Source organism: Dioscorea cayenensis, chromosome 20 (assembly GCF_009730915.1).
Source record: "Dioscorea cayenensis subsp. rotundata cultivar TDr96_F1 chromosome 20, TDr96_F1_v2_PseudoChromosome.rev07_lg8_w22 25.fasta, whole genome shotgun sequence".
Taxonomy (NCBI): domain Eukaryota; kingdom Viridiplantae; phylum Streptophyta; class Magnoliopsida; order Dioscoreales; family Dioscoreaceae; genus Dioscorea; species Dioscorea cayenensis.
In genome coordinates this window covers 30347335-30360769 of record NC_052490.1, presented here as the reverse complement: position 1 = coordinate 30360769, position 13435 = coordinate 30347335, and the positions used below count along the sequence as shown (strand labels likewise).

At 36.9% G+C, this 13435-nt stretch overlaps 3 protein-coding genes across 3 annotated transcripts; 1 reads left to right on the top strand and 2 right to left on the bottom strand.

Annotated features, from left to right (window-relative positions):
* Positions 1-2259: 2259 nt before the first annotated feature.
* LOC120251078 (pathogen-associated molecular patterns-induced protein A70-like) lies at positions 2260-3301 on the bottom strand. The gene has a single exon (XM_039259621.1). It carries the CDS (start codon positions 2878-2880, stop codon positions 2341-2343), a length of 540 nt encoding a protein of 179 aa, XP_039115555.1. The 5' UTR covers positions 2881-3301; the 3' UTR covers positions 2260-2340.
* An 859-nt stretch (positions 3302-4160) lies between these two features.
* Positions 4161-7672, top strand: LOC120251077 (glyoxylate/succinic semialdehyde reductase 2, chloroplastic). The gene is made up of 12 exons (XM_039259620.1): positions 4161-4449; positions 5200-5281; positions 5456-5521; positions 5744-5819; positions 5897-5952; positions 6375-6459; positions 6558-6618; positions 6815-6867; positions 6962-7032; positions 7134-7206; positions 7291-7395; positions 7476-7672. The coding sequence occupies exons 1-12, from the start codon at positions 4311-4313 to the stop codon at positions 7626-7628; spliced, it is 1020 nt and encodes a 339-aa protein (XP_039115554.1). The 5' UTR covers positions 4161-4310; the 3' UTR covers positions 7629-7672.
* Positions 7673-10916: 3244 nt separating this feature from the next.
* LOC120251129 (zinc transporter 10-like) lies at positions 10917-13355 on the bottom strand. The gene is made up of 4 exons (XM_039259670.1): positions 13004-13355; positions 12286-12923; positions 11483-11632; positions 10917-11388 (listed from the first exon to the last, which is right to left on the bottom strand). The coding sequence occupies exons 2-4, from the start codon at positions 12919-12921 to the stop codon at positions 11083-11085; spliced, it is 1092 nt and encodes a 363-aa protein (XP_039115604.1). The 5' UTR covers positions 12922-12923; positions 13004-13355; the 3' UTR covers positions 10917-11082.
* Positions 13356-13435: the final 80 nt, after the last annotated feature.

The following is a 13435-nucleotide window of genomic DNA, read 5'->3' as shown; positions in this document are numbered from 1 at the left end:
TGATATTATATAATATATAGAGAAAAAGTAATTTTGGGACTTTCACAGAACGCTCCCAGATAATGAAAAGGTTGAAAGAGAATTTGATAGAGCGCGATAGGAACAAATAACACATTCAACAGTAGATGTAACAGTATGAAAATATTTTACTGACACTCATGATCTTGGTGTGGTGTTCTATATGTATAACTTATGCTTGATTACACCCCACTGTGGATATAGTAGAAATTAAGTTTAATAGTTGAGATTGATTCAATAAATATTACGATGGTGATCTACGATTCAGATCAAAATATTGTATATCCCACTTTTTACTGTAGGTTACTCTCCTACAATTGAAAAATCAACCAAACAAACCCAACATAACCCTTAGCTACTGTTATTTTGTTACTGTTTTCCACTCTCTCTCAACTCTTTTCTCCTTCATATTTTTATTCTCTGTGAATGTTCAATGAACATCAACAGAAAACTTATTTACTATATATATATATTATATGAAAAAACTACAAACCCTCGATTTTTAAGTTAAAAAAAAATATAATTAAAGTGCTAACTTTCTTATTGTAAATGTAAACATAAAATATATATGTTCCATGCTCAAAGCATATTACATTTCAATTATTATTATTATTATTATTATTATTATTATTATTATTTTCTATACAATTTATACAAATAATATCTACATGGTCGTATAATCTCCACTTAGGGTGGTTCAAGAAATAGTTTTAAATAAGAGTTTTTTATTAAATAATTTAAAAATAATATTCTGTTGCATTTAAAATTTTTACATTAAATATAATATTAGAAATAAAAGACGTTTTATTGCATTTATCTGTATTGCATTAGATGTTCCTCTAGACTCGTAAAAATCAACTATAGCGATTGAAAGCAATTTAAATAATAAAAATATACCAATAATTTGCATTATAGAGAGTTATTTAAGTATTAGGATCCGTGGGTCCTATATTTTGATTGATAATAAATATTAAATTCTTTACGACAAGTGCATCAAGAGTAAAAAAACTTATCATCTTTTTATAGTTATATCATCTAAATAAAAAGTTTTTTTTTATTCTTGCATGTCTACTAGATACATATGTCACCTTATCGGTCATATTTAAATGATGTCATAATTTGGAATTATTTTTTTACTACTGCTCCTTCATCGGTGATTCTTTTCACTCATTTTCTCATAAAAATGTATATATGATGTTACAATTTGGATGATTAAATTGGTTTTTTTTTTTAATTATACATATAATATTGCCTTCAAATCATTCAAATTGTAAAAAACCTTAATACGAAACAATGAAGTTTAATTAATTATTATTACTGATAGAGAGGATAAGCTTCTAACTTAATCAAGCGGTGAGCACGAAATAAATACTTTATACACTCTCAACATGGGTTATTGGGTCTGCACTGAAATTCACACTCTTCTTCTAGGTGTGATCATGTCACTTTTCCGGTCTCCCAAGAGACTCACGGCTAGTGTCACTAACCCAAAAAAAAAAAATAAAAAATAATAATAATAATAAAAATGGTTTGGTTTGACATAGACATTAGAGATAAATTTCTAGGAATGAAAACTTCACAGATTACTAAAATAATCAATGATCAACCATAGCATCTTCATAGCAATAATTTCCACATTTTTCATTTATTTTGCAATAAATAATTTGCATTTATACCCATAACAAATTCAAACTCATTCTTGTTTTATAAACATCTAATCTATTAACATTGCAACTAGACCTGACCGCGGTTCGGTTCGAACCGTAGAACCAAACCGGAACCGCCACTCTTAGAACCAAATCAGAACCGTATAAAAAGTTTCGGTTTCAAACCGGAACCTTAACCGGAACTTTAAGGTTCCGGTTAAAGTTCTTATGAGTTGAAAACCGGAACCTGAACCGAACCGGAACCGAACCGCCGGTTCCGGTTCTATTTTTTATTTTTTTAAATGAAATATATATATAATATAATTTTTTATATTTTTTAATTAATTGGAATTAAATTATTTAGAACCGAACCCGAACCGGATTGGAACCGAACCGAGAACCGGAACCTTATGACTATGGTTCGGTTCCGGTTCTATAGTTTATAAAACCGGAACCGGCGATTTTGAACCGAAACCGAACCGTGGTTAGGTCTAATTGCAACTATCTAGTATCTACAATGATAATAAATTTAGTTAAAATTCCATTAAACATCTTTAAAATAAAATTTTATATTAAAAAAAAAACCACACACACATATATATATTTATATTTCTCAAGAACCAAACATTAATTGATATATTAATATTGTAAATAAAAAAATTTACAATATTAGTATTCATTTCCCCCGGTTAAGCATGTCTTTATACTGCGTCAAAGATTCCAGTCTCTGCAACCGTAACTGGTGCCGGAACCGGTTAATGAAATCATCCGCCCGCGCGTCCACCTCCATCTCCTCCTCCACCTCCTTCTCCTCTCGCCTCACACTCGCCGCCCGCCGCACCACCGCCGTCTTCTCGCAGCTCGATTTCCTCATCGCCTCATCCTCCTGAACTGTCTCCTCGATCTCCTCCGCCTCGGATGAAGGAATCGGTGGGGGATCGCTGGTTTCCAGAGGGATTTCGCCGGATCGGAGGCGGTAGAGCCCAAGTGATCGGAGGCGCTCGAGGACGAAGGCAGACGATGTGCGGGCGAGCTTTGGCCGGTCATCGGAGCCCGCGGCAGCGGCGGCGGTGTGATGGCGATGCATCGCCTTGGAAGTTAAGACAATGGTGCCGATCACGAGGTTGAGGATCAGGAAAAGGACGGTTGGGGTGAACCAGCCGAGGATGATCTCGAAGATCGACGGTGAGGATGGTTCCACTCCGAGCTCCTCCATCTCCTCGCCGGTGAAGTCTTCGATGATGAATACATCGGGAGGATTAACCCTAAATAGACGGGAAGAGATAGTGACACGTGGCAGAAACACGTGATGCACGTGCGAGTGCGAACTCAAAGGACGAGGACTCCGGTGGGAAAGCTAAGTATGGTAAGCTCTCACGTGCAAGTCACGTTTTTTTTATCAAGACTAATTAATAGGGATTATTTATTAATTATTTGTATTAAGAAAAGACTTTGTGTGTGATTTGAGGTTTATTTAAGACTTGAGTGTAAATTAAGGAAAAAAAAAATGGAGTAAAATTGGGGAAATTTTGAGGAAATTCATGATCATGCATGGTATCCAATGTTTCATCTTGATTTTCATGTGGAAGTGAGTGATTATAGTGTTGTAAGGTGGGGTGGTGCATGCATGGAAAGAACCAAGTCTACGGATGTTATTCAGAACAAATGAAAGGATTCAGTGTCAGACATAATGATGTGACTTCAATTATGGAATTTAGAAATTTATTGATATTTTTTATTATAAATATGAATAGTGACAGAAAATAATTGAAATATGCATACCTTTTAATTTGTAAATACAAAATCTATTGAACCACTGTATTAGTATATATATATATTAATAAATAGGTGATAAACACTCTCTATTTAAAAAAAAATTAAAATCGCAACATATTAATATTTGTGTGACTGTGCTCTCATCTTACGTTATTTTTAAAATTTGAAGTATGGATTTATATTTATCCATGAGTTTTTTAGAATGTAGGAACTATTGTGAGCATGCAAAGGCTGAGTAAGTCCATTAAATATGTTAAAACTTATAACTCAAAATTATTTAATTGGATTAAATCATTTAAACCTCTACCCTATATTAACCATGTTGTCACTCATATATTATGGTTTGCCCTCAAATACCCATTAACTTATATTGTTTTAAATTGAATTTATATTTGCTGTATTGTGCATATTGTGTTAAAAAAAACCATCATTTAGAATTTTCTAAAAAATTGGTAGAAATTAGACATATGTAGATTTTAATTTTAAAAAAAAAAAATTCCTTATGATGTTTAGAGTGTACCATTGCTGTCGATAATTTAAAAAAAAACACAAAAATCCAACTAAAATTAAAATTTCATAAAAGTCATGTATATATATATAATATTAGAATTTTTTTTTTTTTACAAAAGTGATAAACGCTGTCCCACAAGGAGATTTTTTTTAGTATAAAAGAAGTGTTAATTAATTAATATTTAACATTTAATTTGTAGGAAAGGGAAGAAGGTTGTTTTCCGGCTGGGCCTTATGGGCCAAAATCTTTAAAAATGGGCCAAATGCCCATCAAAAGGGAATGGGTGAACTGTGAAGTATGACGGCAAGCTCTATCATCAAACCCTCGACCAAGAGCTTCAGCTCTTCTCAAGCTCGTCCATGGCCATGGCTTGCATCTCCACCTTCTCCTCAAGCCCTTCCTTTGCATTCCTTCGCTCCAGGCATCGCCCATCTTCTTTTCTCAACCCCATTGCTCACTTCTCCATCTCCTCACAATTGTCCGATGCAACCACAGAAGGTTCTCTCTCTCTCTCTCTTCTTGATAAAGAATCATGTGTTTAGTTTTGAATATAATGGATAGTTGTTTCCATTGCGGAATAATTCTATCAGTTCATCAGCTTGCAAACCATGAACACTGAACACTGTTTAGCATCTAATGTTCCAGTGGATTTGGATTCCTTAGTGCTATAATGAGTTTGATTTTGTTTGTTTGATTTGCTTTAAGTTTAAAGAAAAGGTATGACCTTGCTTGAAAAAAAAAATGGTGTGCTGATATCCACATAGACAATTTTTCAATTGATAAATTGAATGCCAGTATCCTATCTTGTTAACTTGTTAATGTAAACTATAACAGAGTGCCTAAGTGGCCCTCTGAGCATGGTGAGGATTGCACTTGTTTGAGCTGTGTATATTTAATATATATATACACTATATTTTGGCGGAGAATATTTTGAGCTACTTATGTATGGCGTTCATAAACTCTATAATAAATGCCTGCAGGAAAAATTGGTGCAGATTTCTTGCACAATCTAATTTAGAAAAAAGATTATTTTTGGTTCTTTTCTGTTTGAAGTATCTTAAATGTTTCTGATAATCCATCCTTGAAATCACATTGATTCTCTAGCACAAAAAGTGTTATGATATTAGAGGAGGCGCAACATAGTCTATAATCCATCCTGTCATGACTTTCCATTCAGTACCTTTTAGGTTCTGAGATATCCATCACTAGAAATATTCTTTTCTTATTATTAGTGGTTTCAACTTGCAGGAGGGAGTTTTTCTGGTCGTGTTGGATTTCTAGGTCTTGGAATTATGGGTACTCCCATGGCATTGAACCTTATTAAGGCTGGGTAAATATCTTCATAATTTCAGTTGGACACTTGACCTTTTATGCATTATTTTTTTTATTTTAAAAAGGATAGAATTATTCATCTCTGGGAAAATATTTGAATCCTAATTAGATATGTTTATCTATTAATCATTGAATGAGAAGTTTGTTCTCAAGTTTGATCTTATGCTTTCAGATGTGATGTTACAGTATGGAACAGAACCAAGAGCAAGTGTGATCACCTTATCAACCAGGGGGCAAAGTATGTAGTTTTAATTTAAATAGGATCTCCTGGTAGTTTAACTTTCATTCTTTCTCCTACCTTTTTTGCTCTATTGGTATATACTACGTGATTAAGCAAGAAATTCAAGCACACTATTTTTATGTAGAGCATCTGTTATAGATGTCAATACTAGGACCAAGTGACCAACTTCTCTTAAGTTCTTCTAGATGATTTCCAGAACATGCTGTGTTTCATCTGCAGATATCAAGCTTCACCTGCGGATGTTGCATCATCTTGCGATGTGACCTTTGCAATGCTTGCTGATCCTCAAAGTGCAGTATGCATATTCAATTTTGTTCATTTATTACCATGGTCTGCATGCTTTTTCCTGTGTAATCCCTTTCTCCATTGAAGGTTGATGTTGCTTGTGGAGTGAATGGTGCTGTGAAGGGAATGGGATCAGGAAAAGGGTATGCCTTTTCTTTTCTGTTGGGGCATTTTTGACATGCTTTTGTAAATCAACATATTTTCTAATATAGATTGCTCATGCTGCATTGCTCCAACTGGCTAGCTTGGAAACACACATCCAATCTGCAGATATCCTTCTCTATTTCCATATTTGCATGATATATAAGGCTAACATGGATGTGATTATCATGACTATGTAAACTGTTATCTGACTTCACGGTGATGCTTGTGTATACTCCTTTTGTCAAATAATTCGGCACATCTTGTTTTAGAATTTTTGTTAGAGAGATCCAATTTAATATTATACACAGTTTATGATGACTGTAAGACTGAATATGCCCACTGACCATTCTCCCTTTCTTCCTATGTACCAATTTTATAATCCCTCTTCCATTTCTTTGAATTTATTGTAAATTTGTGACAGCTATGTGGATGTCTCTACAGTAGACGGTGCCACATCTAAGTTGATTAGTGAGAATATCAAAGAAACAGGGGCATCATTTCTAGAGGTAAGTTTTCTCACATGTACCTATTCGTTAGTCAGTTTGAGCATACAGTGGTTGTATATCTAAGTGGAATTGCAAATTGTATCTTGTCTATTAAACAGGCTCCAGTTTCAGGCTCCAAAAAGCCCGCAGAAGATGGTCAGCTGATATTCCTTACTGCAGGTAACTTTATAATTTATACTTGATACTTCAGTTTCAGCAAGCATTTGCTATTGGATATTACTTATTTCCATAGTCTTAAATAGTTCTAAAACCAGGGCGGTTCAATATCCCCCCTTCTGCTCAGTGAGTTTTCTTGTAGATATAGTCACTACTTGGTTTAGCTACTTGTCTAAGTAAAACCATAGTTAATTTGCAGGTGATGCATCTCTATTTGAAACTGTGGCACCACTACTAGATATCATGGGGAAGGTATAACATATAACCTTCATGAATTTTCTTTTCTTATTGAGCTGAACTCTCGTCAGATCAAAACTTTGCCATGCTAAGATAAGCACATTGGCAGTCAAAATTTTACCTTGGAGATGTTGGAAATGGAGCAGCAATGAAACTTGTTGTCAACATGATCATGGGAAGGTCAGAGCAGCTACTTATTGTTTTTGGGACATTTACAACAGTAAAGTTTACTATCAATAGTAGCAACATATTTCAATTCTGAAACTTCTCTGGAAATGCAGCATGATGGCTTCATTTTCCGAAGGGCTGTTGCTTGGTGAGAAAGTAGGGCTCGACCCTAAGGTTCTCGTAGAGGTATCAAGAGATAATTTCCTTTGCTCACTTAAACTATTACAATAAATCCTTGATGAAATTTGGTTGGGATATTATAAAATGCAGGTAGTTTCACAGGGTGCCATAAGTGCGCCAATGTTCTCCATGAAAGGACCTTCAATGGTTCAGGCTAAATACCCGACTGCGTTTCCTTTAAAGCATCAGCAAAAGGTAAATAATCTTGTTCAGTTGTCCTCGGAAAGAAAGTACGTTGAGAAGAGACTCATAAGCAGGGTTTCTTTTGATTGTAGGATCTCAGGCTTGCTCTAGGATTAGCTGAATCAGTGTCCCAGCCAATTCCTATTGCAGCTGCTGCTAATGAGCTCTACAAAGCTGCTAAATCTCATGGCCTTAGTGACCAAGACTTCTCAGCAGTGATTGAAGCTCTCAAAATCAATTTGTGACCATCTTGACAAATCAATTAATCAATCAATTTTCTTTTGTTTCATACTGAACAGAATGTGCATTTTTGATTCGTTGAGTGTCTCAATATTTATTTCATCTTTGTATTCTGCAATTTGGCTTCGTATTTGGCTAAATTATTTTTTTTTTTAAAAAAAATTGAACAGTTTTTAAACCTTAAAGATGTGACAACAATATATCACAAAGCCAAATAACATTGACTCTTAAATTTCTATTCGTAAATAATAATCTAATTTAAAATTTTAATGTTGTCTTACTTCAAAGGTTTTTTAAGAATACATTTTTATCTTAGGATGTGGCATCATGCACATACACATATATATACCTATGTGATATATCAATCACCATCAGTTTCAAAAGTACACATAAATTAAAATATTAAACAATTTAAATTAAAAAATAGCCATGCGGGAGGGGGTGGTTCAACTCGGCTTTGTTCACATTGTGTGTATGCACACGAGGGCCTATTATCTAGTGTTATTTTTAGGTTTTAAATTTAAAAATATCTATAGTAATCATTGAACTTTTATTCAGTGGTTACAATTTCAATGATTACAATTTATTGTTTTATTTATAAACGATAACAAATAGTGTTATACAATGTTATACAACATATGCACACATTTAACTACTGATTTATGAGATCATCATTTAACTATTATAAATAAATATTTATAGTAAATAATCATCAATATAAGTACTCAAGTGATTTAAGCTTTATATTTATTTTTTGAATTTATAATATAATTTTTTAAATTAAATGATATATTTACTATTTATTCACCGTATGTATAAATAAAAAATTAATATCTTAAAATGGTACTAAAATAAAATTATTAAATATACATATATCGCCAACAAAATAAATGGTTGGCACGTGGTTGACGTTTTAGGTATGTTGGGCCCCATGAACTTTTTTTTTATCCACGTGGCAACAGTAGTCAAGCATGGCTCACGTGCAGCGCCCGTGATCGTCTTTTCGCCGCCAGGTCCTCGTCGGGTCCCGTACACCGATTCTGACCCCTCACCGACACGTGTCATTCACCGACACAACGTTACTGATACATAAAGCCTGGCCCACCTGCCCCATCCTTGTCTCCATCATCCCTTTCCCTCCCTCCCGGGTTTATCCTTTTTTCCCCACCACTTTTACCAAATTCTCCCTACCATTCTTTCTAATACCTCAAAATACCAAAACATATTATGATAATAAACCATATATATTTATATTTTATTTGGTTCTTTTTTTTCTTTTCACAGTAAACTGACAAAAGTAACAGACCAGTGATGACCTACCATAAATATTTTTAAGAAAAAAGAAGAAAAAAAAGCATGACTTGGGGAACAAGCTATGCCAAATTCGGACAGGGTTATTTTGGTCAAATCAGATAAAGAATATCCCCCGAAACGGAAAACATCGAGACTAGTGACCAGTGAGTCATCCAATAGGGGTTAGAAACGTAATTCCATACCATACCCTATGCACTGCCACGTTGCAGTGCCAGCTCATCCTATTCTCCACGTGTCAATATCCGTACTACCCCTTCCGTTATTAAAACCCCTCCCTCATTTTCTCACTCTCTTGAACGCTCGTAGTCGTAGTGCGCTCAAGCTCTCTCTCTCTCTCTCTCTCTCACTCTCACTCTCTTCGAGGCGCCGATGGGCGGCGAGGTGGTGGAGACGGTGAGTACGGCGTTGATCTTCGACGGGGAGGAGGAGATCGGGGTGCCGGAAGTCGGAGAAGAGGTGCTGGAAGGAGTGATGCGGTGGCTGGAGGAGGAGATCGCTCGGCCTTCATCGCCTTCGTATTATCAGGAGGCGGCGTTCGTGACGATCAATGGGAATGAGGAGAGCTGTGGGACCTTCGTTCTCGGCGTCGGCGTCGACGGTGATGGCCAGCATAGATACTCGTGGTGGGGGTCAGAGCGCTGCCGCTTACTTCTTCGGCGTCTCAGAGGATGGCGTCACTGGCAAGGGGTCATGGCCCTTCGTCTCAGCCGTGGATGCATGGTTCTGGCCTGTGACTGAGTTCGATCAAGCGGCATGGAAGGGGGACGGCGAGGATGAGGACGCGTGGCTCGCCGATGTGCTCGGCGGGCCTCTGCTCGAGGTGGACGAGATGCCGTTCTAGAAAAAGCGAGAGAGAGAGAGAAATAGACAGAAATAGAAATAGTGAAATACATTGGGGCACTTTTTTGTTTTTGTTTTTTGTTTTTTCTTTTTTTCCTTTTTTGATTTTGGTCTTTTTTTTTAAAAAAAAAAGGAAGAGAGAAGAGAAATAGGAAAAATGGCTCGAGTTTTTATGTAAATTTTTTTTTTAATTTTATTTTAAAAAAACATGCTTTTTTTTGGGGTTTAACTATGATCTGGTGCATTGGAGAAGGTGTTCTGATCAGACGGCTGTGATTTGATTGGTTGTTTCGAGGTTTCTAAAACAGGCGCTTTCTCGGGAGGCAAGACGGGTAGATAACGGCCGAGCTGGTGTTAACAAATCGACTCTATATAATACATTATTATTATTATTCTCATTTATTATTATTTATTCAAATATCTGTTAATTATATAATATTATTATTCATTCATGAAGTTGCTTAGGATAACGTATCTATTTACATGTAATTCACTTTAATCAGTACAGCATATGAGAAGGTCAAAAGAATTTTTTTCTTTTTCTTTGGGTGGGGGGTGTGTGTGTGTCTGTTACTAGAATCGTAGCTTGGGAAGTAAAAAAAAAAAGAAAAAGATGTTGATATTGATGTGACTTTTCCGCGATAGAGGGGACTGTAGGGTTCATCAGTTCACTTGATGCACATCTAATGAGTCTTGTGAATTAGGTTAGATTATGGTACACCTTCATCATAGAATGTCCTATATGGCAACTAATAAGCAAACATGAATGCAAGTCAAGGACACTAAGACATCAGTGGAGGTGAGTCATGACCTTTTTGATTTTTTTCTCTCTATACATCTTCTCCTTAAGTCATGGCTAGACCAAGCAAAGTAAGCACCTAAAATAAATGAAATTATTTCCAATTCAAGCTCATCCACCTCATGAAATCAGTGCCATCAATTCATAGCACTAAGTACCAGTTGGAAACCTATTCAAAGAAACTTGATTATGTTAAAAGAAAAAGGGGGATGTCTATAACTTTGTAACATAACATGCAGCAATGAATTTCCATATGGAAAATCACTGAATGACAAGAAAAAAGGCACATTCTGTTGTTTTTTTTTTATTTTTTTAAATTGTGGACAAGACACAATTAGGATGCGAATCAAATCTTTTTCCTTCAACTTAAAAGTAAGGAGAATAATGAAATACTGTAAAAATCAACACTAAACTTACAACACAGCATTGGTATACAATAACAAAACTAAAAATACAAATAAAGGAGATACAAGAATGGTAGGTGTACATGGGAGAGGGTTAATCATTTAAGCCCAAATTGCTAGGGCTGACATAGAACAAGCTCCAAGGAAGAGACAAGCATAAGATGTTACCTGGAGATGGACATTGTATTTCATACTCCTATTGAGGAAATCATTAGCAATGAGATCAACCAAGGCCATGTAAATGAGAATGCCTGCAGAAATGGAGTCTAGCAACCCCTCCAAAACCAAAGCCCGGGGGCTATTGGCATTGTAGGATGAAGCTATGCCTGCTCCAATGCCAACACCTAATGGTGTTGTGATTGCAAAAAAGAATGCCATTAACATTACATGTATCTTTCCAAAATTCGCCTGCAATGCAATAAAAAACCAGCATAAGGTTTAAGAGCATAATTACATCAGGATTGAATAATGAAGTATGTTATTGTTTAGGCAATTAATTAACCTGAGAGATGCAACCACCCAGTGCGAAGCCTTCGAAGAACTGGTGAAAAGAGAGTGCGGCAATTAGAGGTCTGATGGTGCATGGGCTTTGTGAAACTCCGAGCGACAACCCGATGATCACTGAGTGTGACACAATACCTAGCTCTAGAATCTGATCACACATTCAACAGACATAGGAATAATATGTAAAGTGTTCCCATAACACACATTGTGCTTATTAGTAAGTCTTAGCAAGTCCCTAGATCATGCATGTTATTACTGAAAGCTCTTAAGCAAAAATAAAACCAGAATAATTATATATAGGTGAAAAATTCTAAGGAAAGAGATTAAAAAAGAATAAAAGCTGAAAAAATGGACTATATATTGTACGTAGAGCTCTTTCCAATGCTAAAAGTAGTGTTGCGTTAATTATGAAAATGCCATTCCATTCTATCGGAAAACTAAAACCTTTCAGTTTTTGCCTACTGTTTCACAATGTTTTTTATAATTCCACCTAAGTAAAATATCAAACTTTGTTCTAAATCAACACAATATTGAGTTATATGATGATAATTATTAGAATTGTAAGAGAAATGAAAGAAAAAAAATCCCTTTTTTTTCCTTCATAAACCTCTATGAAATCTTCTGGTTTTGAAAACCAACAATTCTAACAATCTATGACGAGATGATAACTATTTCGGCAACACCCGAAAAAAAATCCAAAAAATAAATATAAAAATAAACATTTAACAATTACAAGATGAACTAATTAGCAGATTTAACAAGGGTTTACATGCAAAATCCATATAAAAAAACCAGCATTACCTGAGAAACTACAGCGTGGCGCGCATGGCGCGAACTCTCGCCGTCATCTTCGATCTCGTTCCCGTTCGAGTGCCGGTGCGCCGCCGCGTGCGCCCGCATTCCCACGATGTGCATCTTCTCCCCGCCCTCCGCCACCAACGGAACCCTAATCCCCTCCACCTCCTCCTCCTCTGGCTCCTCCACCTCGGCCTTCCTCGCATACCACTGTGTCGCCACGAAGTCCACCACCAGCGTCCCCAGCGCCGCCAACATCGCCACAAACCCCGCGAAGGGGAATTCCCGCCACGGCACCCGTGGCACGCAAGGATTCTCGAACGCCTCCTCCGCATCGTGTAGCATATGGACGAATCCCGTCGCTAGAATCACCCCCGCTGCCAACGCCTTCGCCAACGCAAACGGCTTCCCATCGGCGCGGATCATCCGGTGATGGCTTCCGATAAGCGGAATTGCGACGCCCACCGCCCCAGCCAGCAAGATCAGCACGATCGCCACACACTTCAACCGCAGCGCTACAACGTCATTCCGGCACTCCTCAGTCTCCTTCCCTTCGTCCCCAATCCCGCATCTCGTCCCCGCCATGGATTCCGAGACGACCTCGATTAGGGTATGCGTCGCCCGGCTGAAAAACCGATCCATCCCTGCAAAATGGAAGCAAAATTAGGATCAAATTGCGTGAAATTTCTCCAATTAAATCCCAAAATCTTGTTTGCAACCCCACCGCTGATCAAATCGGGAGGGATTTCTAGGGTTTTGGATGTGAATTTCACAGCGAATTGAGCTTCTCTTCATATAACCCTCGTCAATCTCGAGAGGCGGCAAGATGCCGCGCGGGATGCAGAGGATGTCGTCACCGGCGCCGAGCGAAGGAGTGTTGACACGTTGCATTGCTTGTGAGAGGCACGTGATAGATCATGAGCCGATGGATTCTAATCGTGCGGCCCACAAAGGATCTCCGTCGTTTCCCATGTTTGCGCATATGATCTCAAAGTATGACGTGGCGAGATCTTAAACAGTCGGTGATGAGTGTCGCGATCGTGTCGACATTCACGACCAGGCACACTCTCTCTGACGTGCTAAGGCGGTATGTTTCTTTGCTCATTATTACCAGGTATTTTTTTGAATTTTAAAATTTTGTGGAGAAATTTGAGAT

Coding starts and splice junctions, on each gene's coding strand:
- LOC120251078 (XM_039259621.1), bottom strand. CDS start 2,880: ATGGAGGAGCTCGGAGTGGAACCATCCTCACCGTCGATCTTCGAGATC.
- LOC120251077 (XM_039259620.1), top strand. CDS start 4,311: ATGGCCATGGCTTGCATCTCCACCTTCTCCTCAAGCCCTTCCTTTGCA. Junction 6,868..6,961: donor TACTAGATATCATGGGGAAG/GTATAACATATA, acceptor GCACATTGGCAG/TCAAAATTTTACCTTGGAGA. Junction 7,033..7,133: donor GTCAACATGATCATGGGAAG/GTCAGAGCAGCT, acceptor CTGGAAATGCAG/CATGATGGCTTCATTTTCCG.
- LOC120251129 (XM_039259670.1), bottom strand. CDS start 12,921: ATGGATCGGTTTTTCAGCCGGGCGACGCATACCCTAATCGAGGTCGTC. Junction 11,633..12,285: donor GCCACGCTGTAGTTTCTCAG/GTAATGCTGGTT, acceptor ATGTGTGATCAG/ATTCTAGAGCTAGGTATTGT. Junction 11,389..11,482: donor TGGGTGGTTGCATCTCTCAG/GTTAATTAATTG, acceptor ATTGCATTGCAG/GCGAATTTTGGAAAGATACA.